At 47.8% G+C, this 20,906-nt stretch overlaps 5 protein-coding genes across 5 annotated transcripts; 1 reads left to right on the top strand and 4 right to left on the bottom strand.

Annotated features, from left to right (window-relative positions):
- Positions 1-3,443: 3,443 nt before the first annotated feature.
- On the bottom strand, positions 3,444-4,422 carry VC83_01804 (uncharacterized protein; the record flags this gene model as incomplete). Its single annotated transcript, XM_024465478.1, has 5 exons — positions 3,444-3,603; positions 3,670-3,827; positions 4,023-4,096; positions 4,169-4,270; positions 4,323-4,422. The coding sequence occupies 5 exons, from the start codon at positions 4,420-4,422 to the stop codon at positions 3,444-3,446; spliced, it is 594 nt and encodes a 197-aa protein (XP_024326833.1).
- Positions 4,423-7,643: 3,221 nt separating this feature from the next.
- VC83_01803 (uncharacterized protein) lies at positions 7,644-8,036 on the bottom strand (the record flags this gene model as incomplete). Its single annotated transcript, XM_024465477.1, has 2 exons — positions 7,644-7,913; positions 7,971-8,036. 2 exons carry the CDS (start codon positions 8,034-8,036, stop codon positions 7,644-7,646), a joined length of 336 nt encoding a protein of 111 aa, XP_024326828.1.
- A 1,307-nt stretch (positions 8,037-9,343) lies between these two features.
- VC83_01802 (uncharacterized protein) lies at positions 9,344-10,138 on the top strand (the record flags this gene model as incomplete). The annotated part of the gene is made up of 1 exon (XM_024465476.1): positions 9,344-10,138. The coding sequence occupies one exon, from the start codon at positions 9,344-9,346 to the stop codon at positions 10,136-10,138; it is 795 nt and encodes a 264-aa protein (XP_024326827.1).
- A 2,855-nt stretch (positions 10,139-12,993) lies between these two features.
- VC83_01801 (uncharacterized protein) lies at positions 12,994-14,484 on the bottom strand (the record flags this gene model as incomplete). The annotated part of the gene is made up of 6 exons (XM_024465475.1): positions 12,994-13,096; positions 13,308-13,447; positions 13,499-13,596; positions 13,680-13,819; positions 13,869-13,917; positions 14,316-14,484. The coding sequence occupies 6 exons, from the start codon at positions 14,482-14,484 to the stop codon at positions 12,994-12,996; spliced, it is 699 nt and encodes a 232-aa protein (XP_024326898.1).
- A 4,683-nt stretch (positions 14,485-19,167) lies between these two features.
- On the bottom strand, positions 19,168-20,011 carry VC83_01800 (uncharacterized protein; the record flags this gene model as incomplete). Its single annotated transcript, XM_024465474.1, has 2 exons — positions 19,168-19,424; positions 19,924-20,011. 2 exons carry the CDS (start codon positions 20,009-20,011, stop codon positions 19,168-19,170), a joined length of 345 nt encoding a protein of 114 aa, XP_024326897.1.
- Between the last annotated feature and the right edge of the window lie 895 nt (positions 20,012-20,906).

Below are 20,906 nucleotides of genomic sequence, written 5' to 3'. Positions count from 1 at the left end.
TCTTTCTTTGGTACGAAAAGCACCGGACTTCCTGCGGGTGATGTGGATGGTTTGATGAATCCTTTTGCTAGGTTATCATCAATGTACTCCTTGAGTACCTTTAGCTCTTTTTCTGATAGCTGATATATTGGTCCGAACGGTGGACTCTTGTCTTTCTCCAAAGGTATCTCGTGATCCCATGGTTGGTGCTTAGGAAGCGCCTTGTTCTTAGGGCCTTCCTGGAATAATTGCTCATATTCCTTGTACTCCACCGGTATACTCGTCGGTGAGGATGCCTGGGCTAGGTCATCGAGCTCGGAGGTTGCACATAACTCCTTCCGGCCCTGGGAGGGTTTCTCCCGTTGTCGCGTGTCCGTCCGTTGTTCACACGCGCACTGGCTCATCACAACTTTCTCGTTCCACCAGTCGATCTGGGGGTTGTGTTTCTTGAGCCATGGCATACCAAGGATGCACGCATGGTTGTCCATGTGCACGATGTCAAACTGAATCGTTTCCTTGTGCCCGTGTAGCATGACCATTTCTAATGGGACCGTTTCGTGGGTCACCATTCCTTCATTAGTCGAGATGGGCTCTCCATCTACGACCATTAATGGGTATGGTTCGGCTTTCATTGTTGTTTTGAAGCCCTGTGTATCTGCTACTTTCTTTGTCATAAAGTTGCCCGTTGCTCCGGAGTCAATCATTGCTCGGAGGTGTCGCTGTTGTATTTTAGCGACCACATATAGTTGCATGCTGCCTGTCGTGGCGCATAGCTGGTCTGTACTAGGCCTCTTCGTGTCGCTCGCCGGTGGCCTACCGTCGAGGACTCCTAGTTTTTTGACTCGTCCGAGGAGGCATAGTATTCATCCGCGTCCAACGGTGGTCCTTGGGGAGATCGTTTCCCTCGCTCTTCTGCTTCGTCTAGCAGATGTGGGTATTTCTCGTATACCTGTTTGTTTTTGATGGGTAGTTCCCCTTCAGACTGGCTTCGTCTGAGGGCGTGAATTTGATCCGCATCCTGGAAGTGTATGATGGGGGAGGATCGTGGGAACAGCTGATGCTGGTGCTTCTTTCGCCAGTGGAGCTTGCAGTCGTCTTCGCTGCAATACTCCCAGTAGACGTACACGTGCCAGGGATGATCAGTCTCTGTTGCGTCTGACATGTTTAGTTCCTGTTGTCCTTTTGCCCAAGCATGGTCCTCCTTCGGGGGTGTGAGGAACGTGTTCAGTTGTTCCATCGCCCTTCGTTCAATATGTGGAGTGGGTTTTGCATTTTCCCGCCGAAGCATATCCCTGGCCTTCTCGTCGTACTTCTTCAGGGCTCTTCTGCGATCCTGGTAGTAAAGTTCGACACCTTTCATACTCTTGAGTGTGGCCATATGCTCGACATCCTTCTCCAGTTCTTCCGCTTCTTGGTTCTCGTACTTAGCCACATCTGGTGATGTACCAAGTAGCCTGCGGGTGTTCGTTAGTTGGTCGTAGTATCTCCAGAGGTCATCCTTGCAGTCGTCCACCTTGCACTCTAACGGAAGTCCCTGTAACAGGTTCCCGTAGATGCCCTTAAGCGTGGGGATTCTCCTCTGGCTGCTGGGCTTGTCTCGTTCGGCCCTAATCTTTGCGTGGGCGTGTTTTGCCATGCGTCTTACTACGCTCTTGCACCGTGGACTCATTGGTTCCGTAGGTGCGAGCTCATCGAAGGTTCCCTGTTCTGAGACGGTAAGGGATTCTGCCTCTGATTCTTCATCTGAGCTCCCGTCTTCTGGGGTGCTTTCGCCATTAGTTCCCCAGTCCTGTTTGTTCACAAATGTGGCGTTCAACTGCATCCCCGAGGAGTTGTAACCTCCCCGGCCGTGCCAGGTAGCATTGAGTTGTTTGCCGACTTTGCGTCCGCCGTTCCCTTTCTTTGGCTGTCTGCAGTCTCGGGCCATGTGGCCTGGCTTGTCGCAGTTAAAACAGAGTCGTTCCTTGAATTGTCTGTCTTTCTTAGGGTCACGGGGTCGTCCAGGTTTAAACGTGGCATCGAGTTCCATTGAGTCCGACCAACGGTTGTCTCGCGGGTGTTGATCCCGTCGTCTGCCCTCGTTTCCCCGGTAGGGGTAACTTTTCTTGGGCTTGTCATAGGTCCGACGTTCCTTCTGGAATTCGTATAGTCGATTGTTGATTCGGACCGTATGTTCGATTAGCGCTACCATGTCCGTTGGTTTTGTTCCAAACGGGCAAGTTCCATACGTATATGGCTCTTCAGCCCACGTCGGTAGTGGCTGATGAGTGCACTGGCGTCCCATCCTGTCTGATTGCCGTATCTCTGGAATTCTGTGGAGTACGTGAGGGCGCTGCCAGTCTGCTTAAGTGCAAACAGATGGTCTTCCGCGGTCTTAATCTCATCGATGTCTCCGAACATGCGTCGGATTTCCTTACAGAATCCTTTCCAGCTGCCAAACATAGTCTGCGTAGTTGCCATGCTTCCATTGGTACTCTCATATTTGAAATAATCCTTGAGGAATGGTTCGATCCATCGCAGGGCTTCCCCCCTAAGGTAGGACGCAGTCCACAGGGCATAGCTCTCCTGGGTGGGAAACTTCTCGTCATTGAAGTGCTGGTACAGTTCGACCTGTAGCAAAAACACCTCAAGTTCCTTTCGGTTGCCGGAGTAAGTGTCGGGCAACTTGACGCGTAGAGTTTCCTTGAGTTCGTTGACGGTGGGTGCGTCGGGCATCTCTTCATTCTCAGGCTTAGACCTCTGAGACGAAGTTGGCGTGGTGGGGGTTTTCCCCTTCGAGCTGACGACAGACATGTTGCTTTGTGTATGAGCCAGTGCCTCGTAGAAGTGGTGCTCAAAGTGTAACGCTGACTTCTAAACGATAGAAGACACAGAGGTTCTCTTGCGTAAAGGTTTACTTATCAGAGGAGGCAGGGGATTAGACACAAAGGCTTCAAGTAACACGTTACTAGTATATAACAAATACTGTATTGAGTTGAGCACGAAGCTCCTATCTAAGGAAATACTATTTACTTATATAGTGGCGTCGTGCCTAGTGGACTCTTGGGAACTCACTCGAGTCCTCGGAGTCCTGGACTCTTAGGACTCTTCTCATCATCCTGCGAGTCCGTCACGTGATACTTTCGGAACTACTATTCCCCGCTGCCCCTCCAGGTACCAGGGCCGGTCTCATGTAACCTCCCTCCTTCCTGTCCTGTAGTTGGCCAGCCTTCTTGTTCCGTCGTAACACCTCCCATCAGCCACCATTAAAATGGTGGAAAGAGAACGAAAGACTATTCCCTGGACTTGCTGCTATGGCCCGGGATATATTTTGTATTCCTGCGTCAAAAGCTCTTGTTGAGCGTCTTTAGTACTGCCCGCGCTGTCTGAAATTATAAGCGCAATCAAATGACCCCTGATACAATACGGGGAATTATGCTTGTCTTCTACTGCCAGAAGATTGAACGGGAACAGCTATTTGAACACTACTCTGGGTTAGGGTTAGGGATGGCGATGATGATGGGGGCAGCCCGAGCGGTCACCCAGCGAGGGGCGACACGAACGACCACCCAGCAGACCGCCACCGCCCTACCCCCGGGCCTCCCGCTCCTTCTTCTCCTTCCTCCTCTCTCCGGCCTGTTCGCGCTATGGAGGGGCGTTAGCGGAGACGTCCCAACAAAACAGGAAACAGAACGAAGAAAAAGGACTTACCCGCATCTGGCGGAGGACCGCCAACATCTCCACCTGGTTGCGCTGGCGGTCTCGATGACGAGGGCGCGGCAGCCATCCTTGGCGGCAACGGAGGCGTCGCCATAGTCGGACTGCAGTACCAGCAGATCCCGGACGGCAGCGGCAACGGAGGCGGGGACCTATCAACCCTCGTGTCAGCAAACCACCAAAAACCCAGAGGACTACCAAGGACAGAAAAACCCAAACAAGAACAGGCCGGAAACTCACTGGAACGCACTTGTCCTTAAGACGAGTGCACCTCGTGCACTTGGTGGACGTCTTCGGGAAGACACAGGAAAACTCTGGACTCTGCGGAACACGGCGGGAGTGGGGACCCCAACGGGGGTGACGGGCGCAGCAGAGGATGCGGACGCAGACGCAGAAGGAATGGCCGAAGGCCCAACAGGATCTGCCAAAAGGGGTCAGCGAGAGGCCAGAAGAAGAGCCAGAACCCAGAACAACCGGAAATAAGGGGACCTACTAGGACGAACGGGACAACGGAAGGAGACGCGGGGAGCCACACGTGGCAACCCCGGAAGCGCGGTGGGTCGAAGGGGGGACCCGAAAGCCGTCCACCCAGAAACTCCAGAGCGTCAGGAAACGCCCGAAGACGAAGGAAAGAGCGGGAAACTCACTCATCGTGGCCTCGAGGCCGGCAGCAATGCGGGGTTCTTTCACCCCAGAGGCGACAACAGGATCGTCGTCAATGAAAAGGCTCCCTTGAGAGCCGGACATGGTGGGGTCGGCAGGGGCGACGGCGGGGGCGACGGTGAGGATAAATGAATTGGAAGGTTGAAGAAGAAGGGAGGAAGAAGGGGAGGAGGGGTTGTTTTGAGCCCGCCTACTCCTTTGTGGCTAAGGGGGGTCACGTGCGCGGGGCAACGTGCGCTTGGCCCCGTGACGCGCCTGAAAACGAAGGCTGCGCGGGCTGCTTCTGGCCTAGTGCTGAGGGCTCAAAGGCGCGCCCAATTCCAGCCTAAAGAAGGCCTTGGAATAAAGGAAACGGAGGAGCGGAGTCATGTGGTCACGTGATGCCAAATCCGGCTCCGCGTGGCAAGCGCAATGTCGTTCTCGACAACGAACCGGCCCCGAACCGACGGCGGGTCGCCAACGACTTATGCAATCCTACCGCGGGGATATCGCCGAAACAATGGCGTGTCCGTAGGGCCCCGGACTCCAGAGGGGGGGGTATTGTCACGGGTAGGTTGGCAGGAGGAAGAGCCGGTTGCGGTCTCGTGTCAGGGGGCGCCCTAGTGTAGTGTCCCTAGCAGCCTGAGGCCGCTATGAGGCCGTAGAGTGACGCGTGGCCCCGACCCGCCACCGGACCGGAGGCAATCCGACGCCGAGTCAGTAGATAAGGTAGCTGAGCCCCCATTAGGGAGGGCTCAGAGATTAGTCTGTTGAATACTATACTGTTTGCTCCAACCTAGGGTCATAGCACGCTGCCTACCTAAACCCTTACATTGGGAAATGGTCGAAACAATTGAGTTAAGCCAAGTCCGTAACAAGTCCCGGTCTGGTCGGGAAATCCGGGAGTCATGGCGTAATATAGATCTATAGTAATAATTATAGTAATTGCATCTACTACAAATTACACATGGAAAATAAGTCATTATATAGAATATTTACACGTCATTGTCAACTAACCCAGTCATCACGTGATGACAGTCTTGGCAGACCGACGGGGAACCGCGGTTTATGAGCTTCAGACCGGACCGTGGTCCGGTCCGGTTTAGGTCCCCCGTGGCGCACACTAGCCTCAGCCCCCGTCACAAGGGCGCATAAGAACTGATTCTGCCGTTGCAGAGCGCTCACACTAACAATGGCCGCGTCCCCCACCATAGGAATATGGTGGTCTAGGGTTTGATATTGCAATGAAGGGGGAACTTACACTCGACGTAACTTGCCGTTCCTGACCTAACGCTGGAGCACCCTAATCTGGATGTGCTGGATGTGCAACTCCGCCATGTGGTTGCAATGGACTCATCTTCGTCCCTATGCCCAATTGCTCTGATAGCACGCTGGCTGACGCGCCGATCTCCTTATGTATCGTCGATGTGGCAACAGGCTCCGATGATTCCGTCGGGGTATTCGCCGGGGTAGCTGGCATTTGATGGGACATCTCTGGAGCCATGATCAACACAGGGGACTTAGGTGGCTTGATGTGCGTGATGGGAGATAATATGGAGTAGGTGATAGACAAGATATATCAGCGGTAAGAAGCTTGAAGATGATTGACGAGTTTGGAGACTGCAGAGGTTTATGATCGGAATTCTGGGGAATTGCGAGCCCTTATATATTCATCGATTCTTTCTCACTTCATGTTAACGAAAGACCAGGCCCCTGTAAACCAACAGCGGCTGGGGAGTTGAGGGAAGCCGATCCTTCTAAGTTCAGGATCACCAGCAGCTCACGGTTGCAGCATCATGCATTGGCTCAATGAATAATCAAGAAGGTCCAAGGGTGCATGATGCAAACAACGCGGGGAGAAGCACACATCCGCAAGACAGTGTTGGGAGAGTTGCTGGCGAGACCGATTTATCATGCAGCCTTGTGAAGGATTGATGTGAGACAGTGAGAGTGTTCAGGCTAGATTTCTAAGATCTGCTGGACGAACCTGCAGCCCATAGTTTCAGCAGGGCGCATCAGCACAGGTTTATCAAGTCATCATGCAGGCAACATGGGGAAGAGCGGCACAATTGAAGGGAGGCATTGATTGCATTTGGACGGAAGAACGTTGGGGAAAGCGTTTAAAACCATGGAGTTCTCGTACAGTACGAAGCGCTGTAGGGTGCGGATACGATGCGATTCCCCCATTGTTCATGGCTCGTGTAATATGATTGGAAGCGCTGGTGGCACCTGTTCTCTCATTGGCATAAATATCCCACAATCTCCCATATTCTCTCCATCAATCTACCATCAACCGACCATCTATAATCCCAAACTTTCATCGGACTATCCCTCATTAAACCACCATCAATCCTCCCTTAAAAGACTTGTTGAGGTCATCGATCTACCATCGATCTACCATCAAAACACCATCAAAATACCATCAGGCTCTACGTTCCATCGGAACTCCCAACACTTTCAGTCATCGCCTCAGCGTGATGGAAAAGCATTCTCGTTACAAGCCACTCGATACCGAAGAGGCTTGGGATAGGCTTGCTGGCGCTAGCAAGAACCTCTCAGTACTCGGAAGGTTGAGCGATGCAGAGGCACTACGCACTTCAGAGGCTGTTGAGATGTTAAAAACGGCACAACCTTCTGGAAAAACAAAACGTTACAAAGAATTTTTATACGATGTCCTCGGTAACTCCAGTCCTCAATTTGTTCTACTATGTGCGGTAGCTCTCGGCCAAGTTCGAGTGGCCAGTATGACAAATGAGAATCGTGTCGGCCTAATTAGCAAAATTAAAGACAGTACGGACAACACTGACATGAACTACGCTACTGTTCAATCGCTTGCCATCAAGTATCTCATACCTAAGTCTGTGGCCGGTGAGTTCTCTCCTACCTGGAAAACACAGTATTGGGCTAATTTGGAGCAGACCTACCACCACTACTACATACCGTCACTAAACGAACAAAACGAAAACGAAAACAAACGTCAATAGACCCTCAATATTCAGAGCAGGCATCAGGTGCGAACACACTAGTCAGCCCTTCAGAACTCCTTGTTGATTGTGGCTACCATTAGAACCTCCTATCGAACACACGACTAGCACTGCTCCACCCGTTCTAGAATCTGCCACAGGACTGACTGGCGACACCTACGAACTCACACCTGAAGATGCTCTAGCAGTCATTAACGAAATCCGTGGTCAGCTTTGGTTAACTGATCCATATGATGGTAACACCCTTCAGCCATTCGTTACCATCCCTATCTCATGGAAATTACGGGATCGGTTTATTTTACAACGACGACGGATGCTGTGAAATCCCTCCAACACCAAGTATTAAACGCCCCTCTTAGCAACATACCCTACTGGAAGAGATCCAGCAGCAGAGATATACCAGGCACTACTCCAGGGGACAATCACCAGATTGCCGGCCTGCTCCGTTCCTATGCCATCGAGATATTCGCTGCCAGATTTTTGGAAGATCCGGATTGCTCCTTTGCTCATCCGAACGTCGACGATAATAGCGACAGTGTTTTCAGGAGGTGTCGTTGGTTTGGCTTTTGCTGGAGTTGTCCAAGTTATTGTAGGGTCGCAATCGCAGTTTGTCTACAGAAACAACTTAGTATCCGTATGAATGTATACTGCACTTTGGAAACACCTTACCTTTTCCTCGCATTCCTCCACGAGCTTATCATCCGTAGAGCTTGCGGCTTGAATCTTTGTGACCATGATCCAAGCTATTCAATATGATTCGTAAGCAGAGACCAGTGGTATGACTCGTGGATATATTGCCCGAGTTGTTATCAATCTTGAGATGGGAATAGTATCCTCTTTAACAAGCACGTCTTGTCGATATTGACCCTTCTACCGTCTCCACGCGCGATTAATTGAGGAGGCGTTGTGGGCAAATCTTTGGCGAAGTCGACGACTTATAGTAGGGAAGGTCGCCTGACAAATTTCAAGCTTTCTTTGTGGGGCTATCCTTGAATGTATGTAAGGACCCGTGTCTCCACAGAACAGAGGAGTCCTGAGAGAAAGCCGATATGGAAGTCTCAGCCCAAGGATCGAAATTGATATGGCTGAGGGAATAGGTGGCTGTGGTGCCCTCAAAATTGTCGCACACAAGCTCAAGAAGACAGCGTGTCGAGGCAAGGACAAGACGCTGGTACGTGCCTTCGATACAATATAAATCAGCTGTATGCATTATACAGAGGATGGAGGGGTTCGTGCCGCACTCACCCTGTCTGGGATGTATTGTAGAGGCCCAACCTTCCAGCCTGGGATGCGCAAGGTGTGAAAATGAATCTGACAAATATACCTGTCGCTGTACTGTGGATGCTGACGTTGGGAAATATGACGAGACTTGCTCTGCTTCACGATGAGTTGAAGGTCGTTGATGACGCTGTTGTCATTCGTGGATAGAGATAGTTGGCAAATGGAGGGGTGTGATGCCATGTGATTTGCCTAGCCCGAGATCACCCCGGTTGCTTAACTTAGGCTCTAATACTTCAGGCCGCGAATTTTTTATATTGAAATGTACGGCTGGTCATAGAGGAAAATCAGGTGATTTCTAGGAGTCAGAAAGAATTTTCTTGACAGCTTGGGATACTTCGATAAGAAGGAAGCTGATAGGACTCCAAGCAGCCCGTAGTTGGCCGATTACTTTGCACATTCAGGCCAAAAGCCAAAAGGACAGCTCATCGTATCACGTGCGCTCAAACCCCCTTTTTAGAAAATCCAAAATTTTCAACATATGACACGATACAGTATATAGCAAGTTATAATGTTTGCGTTATTTCTGATCAATGATGGAATATGACGATATATTGATGGAGTATTGATGGTATATTGGTGGTAATCGACGAGGGTCCATGTTTCAGAAATGGTGTACTGATGGAGTATTGATGGTAAGCGACACAGTGGTCGAGTAGCAGGGACCAAGCTAGAGTCCTGGCAATATATTAGCTTCCTACATCCATCACGGCTTGGGCCTATATCTTACACTGTGCTCCATCCGCCTCTGGGAGTCCATTACTATGAACCTTGAACGTCATCTGGAAGATTTGCCGTGGTTGGGTTGGGGGGCAAACTGCAACGTCTATGAAGTTACCCCTCTCATCGTTGTAAAGGTACCCAAGCAAGGGAGTGACGAGAGAAAACAATTCCGTAGAGAGGTGGAGATCTTCCGCATCCTCTCGCGCCACCCGCCATGTCCTCAATTAATATCTTGCTTCTTGCACACTAATGATGGCATCTTTCTTGAGTATATGAGAGACATCTGCCTCTCCTGGCGCATTCAGCAAAATCATAGCCGAAACCGCGAAACAATGCAGGTTACTAAGGTCGAAAAGTTGGAACCACTCTCATTACGCATGACATGGATGAACGATCTCTCACACGGAGTTGCTTTTCTCGAGTCCCTCGGATTTGCGCATGGTGATCTCCGACCTGAGAATATTCTGCTCGATCGTGGCCGCCTAAAGCTTGCAGACTTTGACTGTACGGCCAAGCTCGGGTCAGAATTTGAAGCGTGCATTTCTCCATACGGAAGAATACTTGGGAGCGAAGGCGGCGTCGACAAAGGCACTGCTGGCAATCTCGGTCCTCGAACAGAACAATTTGCACTTGGCTCGTTGTACTATCTAATCAATTATGGGTTTGAAGTCTACGGTGACCGTTGCTTAGGCGACGATCCATCTGGGAAGGAGCATGGACCTACCGTTGTGGACCTGTTACAGAAGAAGATTTTCCCAGAGCTCCACGGAGACCCGATGATCGACTCTATCATCGAGAAGTGCTGGCACGGTGAATATAAAACAATCGGAGAATAGAAAATACAACAAGGCTCTGTGGTCCTGGTAACAGGGTTTCGGATGTGATGTCTTCAGACGACCTTGCGTCAAAGAGGGAACTGTGCGAGGAATTAGTTGGACGTGGGATCCTTGAAGTGCTTGGTTCAATTGATCCTCGACAACGCGGCCGGCCAATTGAGCGTAGGTGGGTTAGCTGGGAATTTTTGAAGCCGCAGGTGCTATATAGTTCTGGCGTGCCTGCCACATGTGGATATAAGTACGATAAGCATAAATGTTGTGTTGCAATAGAGTGTAAAAACCTTCAGTGAAGGCCATCGATACCAACGCGGAAATTTAAAGCAGGTATAACGATAGATATATTTCCTTTGAAGATGGTCAGTACAACCGGCTTGCAAAATTAAGCAACTTACTCAGCTAAAGAAAGAAGAATCTGTACAGCCTCATCTTGCTTCGTACGAGAAAGCACAAAGAGTACCACGCTGAAGATAGCAAGAACTACCTGCATGGACATTTGCAGGCATAACTTGGTTTCGTGAGTGATATATTGACGGGCAGATATGAACACTGAGGAGATCAGGGTAGAAAGGTATCGAGATATCGAGGGGAGAGCCAAACAGGTACGGTCAACGGTGGGAAATTAAGGCGATACACACCGGTCGGCACGTTGCATTGTTCTGATGCTTCTACTTATAGAAGGGCCTCTATATAACGATAGCAGACGGAGAGATCAATCGCACCGCCTATCCAGCATAAGACATGATACCCAAACGTTGAGCTCCAGCTACCATCCGTGCCTATTAAATCGATAGCTCCGTCGCTGTCGCTTTACCACCAATACACCTTCACAATCTTTAGGCTGCCTTGACCCACTTGCCTTGCACTTTGATCCAGACTCCATTGTCAATGCAGTCGGGGCAAGGGTCCCTCTTCATCGTCTGCGCCAACCAGGACGTCTTTTGAACGGTGCCACAATTTCCGCAGCCATTGTATTCAATGACACTTCCCGGCGAGTCGATGACATGTTGGCACCGGTGGACGACTCTCTACATCAAACGTTGACACATCTTTGCTCTGCATTACCGGATTGTTAAAACTGTTTGCATTATTTCAGAGCGGCACGAACCTTTTGGTGTTGGAGGAGATTTGATATGGCTATCTTCACTTGGTTTCTGTTTCAATATAGTATCGGTCATCGGGGGAGACCGAGAGCTGTACTTATGCTGGCGCTGATGGGAGAAACTTTGATTCAGCTGAACAGCAAAATCATGCAGAAGGCTCAGTCAAGGCAGAATATATCCTGTTGGGTGTTCAAGTTCAAACTAGGCAGTATCAAGCCGAAACAAAATGAGTCAGATAATGGTATTGGATTGCGTAAGGGCAGTTTAGGTTTGGAGCACAGCATAATGCGACCTTTTACATTATATTGGCAGAAGCTGATTAGCTCTCAGGGTTTTGAGTAGGCTGCGCACTACTCGCTCAATACTCGGCTCACTCGCTCAGTGGGTTACTCAGCTGGGTGAGTAGCTGAACCTTTTACTCGACTCGGTGAGTGAGGTCAATACTCAGTTACTCTGTAAAAACCCGGTGAGTACTCGGCTATCACGTGTAAGATTTATGCATCATGTGAACAGTCCCTCATACGATTAATACTGTTTTATGGTTAAGTTAAAGTATTACATCTATTAGCATCACTCTCGCCATCTCTAGTAAGCTGTGAGAACGAATCATGTATATTCCTCTATCTAAGTACCATGATTATCAGAAGATTATTAGAACGCTATTATCTATTATATATGCTTAAGAACATCCCTCCACCTTGCTTGATGAGGCCGGCCAGACCTACTAATACCTAAAGTATTTATAGGGTCTTGATGAGGATCCTCGACTGAGCGGAACGAGCTATGAGTCAAGATAACTGTGTATAGAACTTGTTCATAAAATGTCTCTTGTGTGAGAATATGATCTTATTATAGGTATTAACCTACATAATTCTGGTAATAATCTGGTAATCCTTACTTGTTGAGGTTGCATTTGATTGATTCGCATTTGATAGAGACTATCCTTCCCATCTGTGACTTCTTTTTGCAAATGTCTGATGCAAGATGTGTTGCCATAGACTTTGGGCCAGCAGACTTGATTGCAGGATGCGTAAGGGCCTTCGAACAATAAGTACAAATAACACATGGTTCTCCAGAAAGCCGGTCTGCTCCTTGGTGATAACTTCTCCAGTATTGAGAACTCCAGTTGGTTGAATCCCATGCAATCTTCATAAGGAGTTTTGTAGTATGATCTGAGTGTTGTTCATACCATCGTGATAGCTTCCACCACTCAATGAATATATCGTGTGTATCCTTAGTCCATTTGACGAATTGGTTTAACTTGCCAATATATTCAAGGCCTGCAGGGACTTTGTAAGGATGCCTGTCCCTCAGTGATGGAAAGGATCTGAGTCGGGCAGGTTACGGTCACATGATAAGAGTTAAGGCAGGTTAGCTGAGTCGGACCCATTTCGGGTACTTAAGGAGATTGACCCAAGTGGGGTTCCTCTCTTCATCTTTTTTGTATCCTTCGTAGTAGACCTATAGGATAGCATCCGTTTAGCCTCTGACTCGCACTCTCATATGCTATTACTGTGAGCTGGGTGCCCTGTGTCCTTACAGACTTGATTTAATGAGGATAGTCGTTGAGAAGACGGAAAAGAGTCTGAGAATACTGTCAGAATCAAACAACTCTGAGTATTGAGATGGCATTTGGCAAATTGCTCGATTATCAGAAGGTTACCAGAAGTCTGGCTACGATGAAGTACTTAAATACCTGGTTTTCCAACGCGAAAGGTACTCCAGCGCTATAACTTTAGCAACTCAAGTTCTCCTCTACTCTAGCTCCAGGAACAACATATCCTGTGCAGCTGATACCTTAGCCCACTTTTCCTTATCAAACTTCTTAGAGTAGACAAGTAAGAACGCCTCTTTGAAGCTAGAACTATGAGTGGATATTTGCAACCATCCATTGTCGACAAGATTGTAAGACTTTGGGTACCACTGCACAGGTCCTGGTAATTAGGCCCACTTTCCAAACTGCCTGCTCGTACAAACAGAAATATTTATGTGGTGGGATAACCTCGTGAAAAGTGCTATAATAAACAATTAGTATTGCCAGAAGATTGCTAGGATGATCAGAGACGTACCCTTCCTCTACATCAATCCACGGCATATACTCAAAGAGACGCTCAGGCTTCTTTCTCAGCTTTTCAGCCTTTCTCGTATATGAGTGGATACAGCTATCCCAGAAATGTTGCCACTTGCGGAAATTGGACTCTTCATGGGCCTATCAACTATTAGTATCACCAGAAGATTACCAGATTATGAGGTAGCATACATCAATGTGCGCTTGAGTTAAGAGAGCCTGGGTGCTAGTGATCTCTTCATCGGAAAGCTCATCTGGTAGAACAGCCTCGTCATTTAAAATATCTCGCGCTGTAACATAAGCTCCAACTCCAAATCGTCTTCAACCTCAGTATCCTCCCATTCGCTGTTATGATTGTCATCGATTGGAATACTTGAGATACCCTCAAATGCAGCAAGCTCAGACAGAAGTTGTTTGGGCGGAGTAGATGGTGGGGCTTGTGGAGAAGAAGAGGCGCTAATATTCTTGACTTTCTGATTCGCAATGCAAGATGCATGGGTACCCTTCTCAGTCCTGTTTATAGTTAGATTGAGGCTACCAGAGATTACCAGAAGGAACTTACCGAACACAAATACGCTCAACCTTCAATCCATTCTGTAGACGTGTCTTGTCTTCAGTAGAGGCAGCGATATACTTTGTGTAATGACACAGGGCACCCAGCTCACAGTAATAGCATATGAGAGTGCGAGTTGGAGGCTAAAAGGATGCTATCCTATAGGTCTACTACGAAGGATACAAAAAAGATGAAGGGGGAACCCCGTTAAGTTTGTTTCCTTAAGTACCCGAAACGGGCCCGACTCGGTTATCCCAACCCTAGCCCTGAACCTTCCACCGCAACAGGTCCGCATCGACCCTGAACCCTACACCCTTACCGTCCCCCACTATAGTGTAACTCGCTATGTCCTCCTCTACTGGTCCGAAACCACACCGAGTCGGATTTCATGCTTGTGGTGACCGTAACAGCTCTGAGGCGGGTTCTTCGAGTATCTAGGTAAGGAGGCATCCTTACACTTTGCAGACTTATATAACTTCTTTAAGTAGTAGCTCAGATCAGCATGGTCAGCCTTGAGTACTAAGTGAACAGCCTTCTCATCTTCAGTAAGGTTGGAGACGCAGTTGCTAGCTTTGATAGTATTCGCATTAGTGGAGAGTTCTTCATGTGCCTTGAGTTTCGCCATACTAACTAAACACGTGATTAGCAGAGATCTCCAGAAGTTCTGGCTATAGAATCAAGATAATAAACTTAGTTGAAGTCCTAGTGAAGAGGTAAAGGCTCAAAAGGGAAGAAGAATGTGTAGATCGGAGAGTAACCAAGGAAGGTGGTTCTAAGGTCGTGGTTATTTTAAAGTTGCAAACAAAAATATTTGTGAAGGAATATTCACCTACAAAGAATTACTGTTCCAAAAACAACACCACAATGCGCACCTTCATATAAAACACATACCTTTCAACCTCTACCTCTTTACTATACTCTTCTTCTGCAATATTCTTTCTACAAACTCACTGTAAGTACACATATCTTTTGATCTACTTCTTTATCTTGTGTTTACTTTACTAACCAGTGTTCGGCACGGATACCAATATACCCGTGGTATCCGGGTATATCCTCGAGTATATACCTACCCGGCGATATTTTAGGAGTATCCGGCGTATCCGGATACTCTCGAGTATATATCCGGATACATGCCAAGAATAGCCAAGCGCAGCCAAGACCTCTTTTTTCCAACGTCGTGAGATCTATATTGATGCTGTATAAAGTGATAATTATCCTCAGAATGAGCGACTCGTCGTTATCAGATATACCAACGGAGCCTGAGGGCTATAATAGCTATGATACTCATAATGAGCCAAGTCTGCCAACGCTGCCGCCCCCTATTCATATTCAACAGGATATTAATCCTACACCGCTCCGGCTTCAGCCTCCAGGACGAATGCTGCCACCAACGTCGTCGGTACTATTTACGAAGCTATTATATTCGCGATTGATACTTGATAGTAACCCACCTACAGTCAAAGTAACTTGCTTACAACCAGGCTGCGGATATTCACCTACTCCACAGCTATTAAGTCAGACTTCAACCGGTAATCTTTGGAAGCACTATACGCAGAAGCATCCAACAGTAGCATATACAATGAAAGGTCATACAATTACGCCGTCAAGCCCATCAAGTAGTGCATCGTCATTTTTTGAGCCACGGCCGCGGAACCCGCAAGTCCAGCACGCTCAAGCTCAAGCATCAAATAGTAGAGCGAAATACCGAGAGTTATTACTCTCATTCGTTGTATCAAATAACCTCTCCTTACGACTTATTGAGAGCTATTCGTTCCATCAATTAGTACAGTTCTTAAGCCCAAGTACTCTATCGATATCGTCGCGAACACTACACCGAGAGCTACAGCGGCAATTCTCATATCACCGAGGATTGCTACAATTAGAACTCCAGGCTCATATTACCTATGGCGGCCGGATATCTATTACAACAGATGCATGGACTGCACGGAACTATACAGAGTACGCTGCTGTCACAGGCCATTGGATTAATGAGAAGTGGCAGCACCGGTGCGTATTACTTGATGTAATCCACCTTCAAGAGCCAATTCATAGCGGCGAATATCTCGCTCAAGAGTTAGCTGCAGTAACAGATAGCTTCGAAATTACAGGTGCTATATTTACTTGTACGCGGGATAATGCCTCAGCGAATACTGTGATGCTTTCAGAATATGAGAAAATAGCCAGTAAGCAGCAGACGACTATTCAACAGCCATGGACGTTTACTGTAAAGGAAGGGGACGTTCGGTGTATTGCTCATATTATCAATCTTGCAGTTCAAGCTACTCTAAAGAGCTTGAAAGCTAGCCCGGATACAGAAACAGAAGCGTACTGGTGTCAGCAAGGGCTTGCCCGGATTCCGCAGCGTATTGATAACTCTTCTACTGAAGTATCAGCTACGCTTGAGAAGCTCCGAAGGCATATTTATGTCTTTCGAAACCGAAGAGCATGGAAGGATGCTTTACAGAAGCAGATACAAGCTGCAGGCCAGAAGCCACGCCAGCTATCACTTGATATGCCTATACGCTGGAATTCAACGTACTATATGCTTGAAACAGCTATAAAGCTTCGAATACCAATTACTGCAGTATGCTCTACGCAGAAGCTTGATATCAGTATGAAGGATATTGCGTTAACAAGCAACGATTGGGCTATTATCGAAGCTCTTGAACGATTATTCTTAGTATTCTTAAAGCCGTCAAGACGGCTACAAAGCGATTCATATCCAACGCTCAACTTTACAATTCCTCTTTACTTAAAGATGATAAATAAGGTCACATTACTACAAGAAGAGCTTGGTAGAAGCTCTACGATCGGAGTAGCTTGTGGAGCTGCGCTTCAAAAGCTTAATGAGTATTATACTCTTACAACGAATCGGCAATGTAAGCACTCAGCTGTTGCTACAATTTGCGACCCACGAATGAATCATACAGTATTTAAGAAGATATATCCAAATGCTATAGACGATACACGAAGATTACGAGCAAGAGCGCAGTTCGAAGACGTTTGTAGAACGTACCAAAAGCGAGAGTATCACCTTGATACGGAGCGAATTACTCACGAAACAGCTCTTGCAGAAGCAATAGGTGCTACTGCTACAATAGATCAAGAACCTGATTCTGACGAAGATCTATTTGCGTCAGAAGGCTTGGCTTTTCAAGAGCCAGAATGGAGGCGCTGGATGCTTGAACCACGGCCCGGTGAGCATACTGATATTCTCAAATATTGGTGCGCAAAGCAATACCAATATCCAGTTATTGCCCGTATTGCTCGTGATCATCTAGCTATTCCAGCAACATCTGCAGCATCGGAACGAGTATTTAGTAATGGTAGTGATATTATTACAAAGAAGCGGAATAGGTTATCACCGCCAACTATTAGATATTTACTTTGCTTACGGAATTGGGGTAAAATACGGGAGGCTGATAGCGACGGCGATGATGCTGACGATGAAGCACCTGAATAGGGACTCGCAGAAAGGGGGGGTCTCACGGAAAGGGGGCTCGCGGAAAGGGGTTTACTACTATTATCAAAAGCTTCATTCTTTTTATATACGCTATTCTATTTTTATATACAATATTCAGCCTCATGTATCCGGATATATACCCTACCCTACCCGTCAGATCGTCGCCGGGTATATACCCTACCCGTGAGCTTCACGGATACTACCCGGATATGTATCCGCCGAACACTGTTACTAACTCACCTTGATATTAGCAAATGACTCGTACCAAGCAAACTGCTAGGAGATCAACTGGCGGCATAGCACCAAGGATGCCACTTGGATTACGGGCTGGCTCTGGGCTTGGCGGAAAGGGACAGGAAAAGGCTGTGGGCACAGCAAGAAAAGCTCCAGTTTGCTCATCTCAAGCTAGCAACAATCATGCTCAGAAGGCCACGCGCTGCACAAAGTCTAGTAAGAGGATTACCAGAGGATTACCAGAGGATTACCAGAACTCTCTAATAAACATATAGGCACCAAGGCTCTCCGCGATATCAGAAGACAGAAAGGTCATGTACTCTTCCGAGTCAGGGTGCATCCGTATGCGATGGAAGGCTTGTCTAATATCTAGCTTCGTGAAGATTTTTGCTTTCGACACCCGTCCTAGTAGTTCGTCGATACGTGGGATGGGGTAGGGATTGTTCTGTGTGAGACCATTTAACTTCCGGTAATCGATGCAAAATCTTAATTTGCCATCCGCTTTCTTTATGAATAAGATAGGGACACGAATGGGCTGTTGCTGTTGACGATGAAGCCTTTCTCTATGTTCTCTAACAGGTATTGCTTGGTAGCCTTAAGCTCTTCGGTGCCCTGTCGATATAATGGGGAGAAAGCGTTTAGTAAAGGGGCTTCGAGCTGTATCTTGTGGTCGTATATGCGGTGTGGGGGGATTCGATCTGATTCCAACTTCAAAAAGACATGGGTGTACTTCTGGTGCATATGCGGAAGCTTCTGCTGGATGAGGCAGAGCATTTCTTCGTCCTCTACCAACTCCTTTTCATGGATGATCTGGTCAATTTCGTAGATGCTAGTCTGAAAGAACTCGGAGTCGCTTTGCATCATCTCGTGATGGAAGGCATTGGCACTGATTTTGCATATCCATATGGGCGTGAAACTAGGTACCAGTTTCACTAGTAGTGGGGGAGAAACTTCTTGGTTTCGGGTAGGACTCGGTGGCATATCGGTGATCTCTTCATAGCCTGAAGTTATCACTTTCATATTCATCGAGCGTCTGCCTGCGCGGCATCTGTCTTCATGGTGGATTGCAGCATCCCTGCGATTCGCATCCAGCTGGTATGCGGCATGTCGAATAGACGTTTCTCGCATGTAGTAGGGCAAGGTGATCTCCTTGCTCCAGCTAGGAGTCAGCGGGTACTCCTTTGGCCATACTAACCGGTTCTTTGCAGAGTTGAGTAGTATTCGGAAGTGGCTGAAAAGCTTCTTCCCAATTATCACATCTTGTGCTCCGAGGTCCAGGAGTACAAAGGGGCAGTTATATATCCGGTGTCCTTCGACTGTTAAGTGTAACCAAATATACTCCGATACATGGCCTTGGATTTTGTGCTGAAATCCACGTATGGGTACAGAGTAGGGTAGTTTCCATATGGGACTCTGAAGCACTTTCGACAGTCGTATTGCAAAAGGCTTGTTAATGACGAGGTAGCCATTTGCTCCTGTGTCTGCTAGTTTGCACCCCGAGTCCATTCATACTCAGGGTCATGTCGACTAAGAACTGGGTACCTCCCAGGAGTTCTAGTAAGTCTAGTCCTCGCAGGTCACATTTGTGTAGACCTAGGAAGGAGCCTTCTCCTAGGCCTCATCGTTTTCCTCGAGGGACGCATCCCATTGAAGTTCCACGGCTTCCTCCCATTGTTCTTCTGCCTCAGGGTCGTTATGGTTGATTTCCTTGATAGTAGCATAAAAATGGCCAGGCTTGCCACACTTGAAACAGTTCCCTGAGGATGCTGGGACTGCGGTCTTCACACGCTCCAGCATCGTTGGCTTGGGGAGGACGTGGCTCGGGTAAACAGAGCAGGTGTGGCTTGAGTCGGCTTCGACACCGACGCCTTTGTGTTACGACGGAACAAGAAGGCTGGCCAACTACAGGACAGGAAGGAGGGAGGTCGCATGAGACCGGCCCTGGTACCTGGAGGGCAGCGGGGAATAGTAGTTCCGAAAGTATCACGTGACGGACTCGCAGGATGATGAGAAGAGTCCTAAGAGTCCAGGACTCCGAGGACTCGAGTGAGTTCCCAGGAGTCCACTAGGCACGTGATGGACTCGCAGGATGATGAGAAGAGTCCTAAGAGTCCAGGACTCCGAGGACTCGAGTGAGTTCCCAAGAGTCCACTAGGCACGACGCCACTATATAAGTAGATAGTATTTCCTTAGATAGGAGCTTCGTGCTCAACTCAATACAGTATTCGTTATATACTAGTAACGTGTTACTTGAAGCCTTTGTGTCTGATCCCCTGCCTCCTCTGATAAGTAAACCTTTACGCAAGAGAACCTCTGTGTCTTCTATCGTTTAGAAGTCAGCGTTACACTTTGCTGTATCCGTGGTACGTGTGGACATCCTTGCAGGGGCGGGTAGCGGATTCAATTCCTTGTTCTGGCACAGTTCCTGGTCGAAGGCAGTAAGTTCTCGTACCATGGTGTGGTAGTCTCCATTCCATTGGTTTTTGATGATCGCGACGCGGCTGCAGAATTGGGGAGTCAACTTGTTCCACATGTACCCAGCTAAAAATTGGCGGGGGCATTTTGAAGGTCAATTCTGGGAGCTATATACTAAACATTACGCCAACCAATAACGATCAAGGCAATACCAAGACCAAAATAGCGAACTTGATATAGACCCAATGGCTTTATTATTAAACTGGAAACGAAGTTATAATGTAACGCTGACTTCTAAACAATAGAAGACACAGAGGTTTCTTAGGTTGACTTGACAGAGGAGGCAGGGGATTAGACACAAAGGTTTTCCAAGTAACACGTTACAGTATTGTAAAGAATACTATATTGAGTTGAGCACGAAGCTCCTATCTAAGGAAATACTATCTACTTATATAGTGGCATCGTGCCTCATGGGTAATCTGGATAGTTGGCGGATAGCTAGATATTCAGGATAGTTCGTGGATAGCTCAACTATCCAATATCCACTAGTTTCTGCAACTATCCATTAGCCCCATCACATGGCAGCCTACCCCGCTTGCCCCCTGTGACTCACACATCACATTACTAGGCCCTGGCCCTGTAACCATGACATCATGTTACTGTAGCCGTAACATATAACTCTTGGAATTAAAATACCGATCAGGTAGGAGAGATAGTGCAGTACCTTGCCCTCCATAAGTTTATAGTAATAATTATAGTAATTACCACTAACTATTATTAGCAGCCTCCAATCAACCACCATTACTATGGTGGAAATATAACGAAGGACAATTTCCTGGCCTTGCAGCTATGGCCCGGGATATACTTTGTATTCCAGCTTCAGAAGCTCTTGTTGAGCGAGTCTTTAGCACTGCCCGGACAGTGTGTAATTACAA

The sequence above is a fragment of the Pseudogymnoascus destructans genome, assembly GCF_001641265.1.
Source record: "Pseudogymnoascus destructans isolate 20631-21 unplaced genomic scaffold scaffold_4, whole genome shotgun sequence".
Taxonomy (NCBI): Eukaryota; Fungi; Ascomycota; class Leotiomycetes; order Thelebolales; family Thelebolaceae; genus Pseudogymnoascus; species Pseudogymnoascus destructans.
This window is presented reverse-complemented; position numbering and strand designations above follow the sequence as displayed.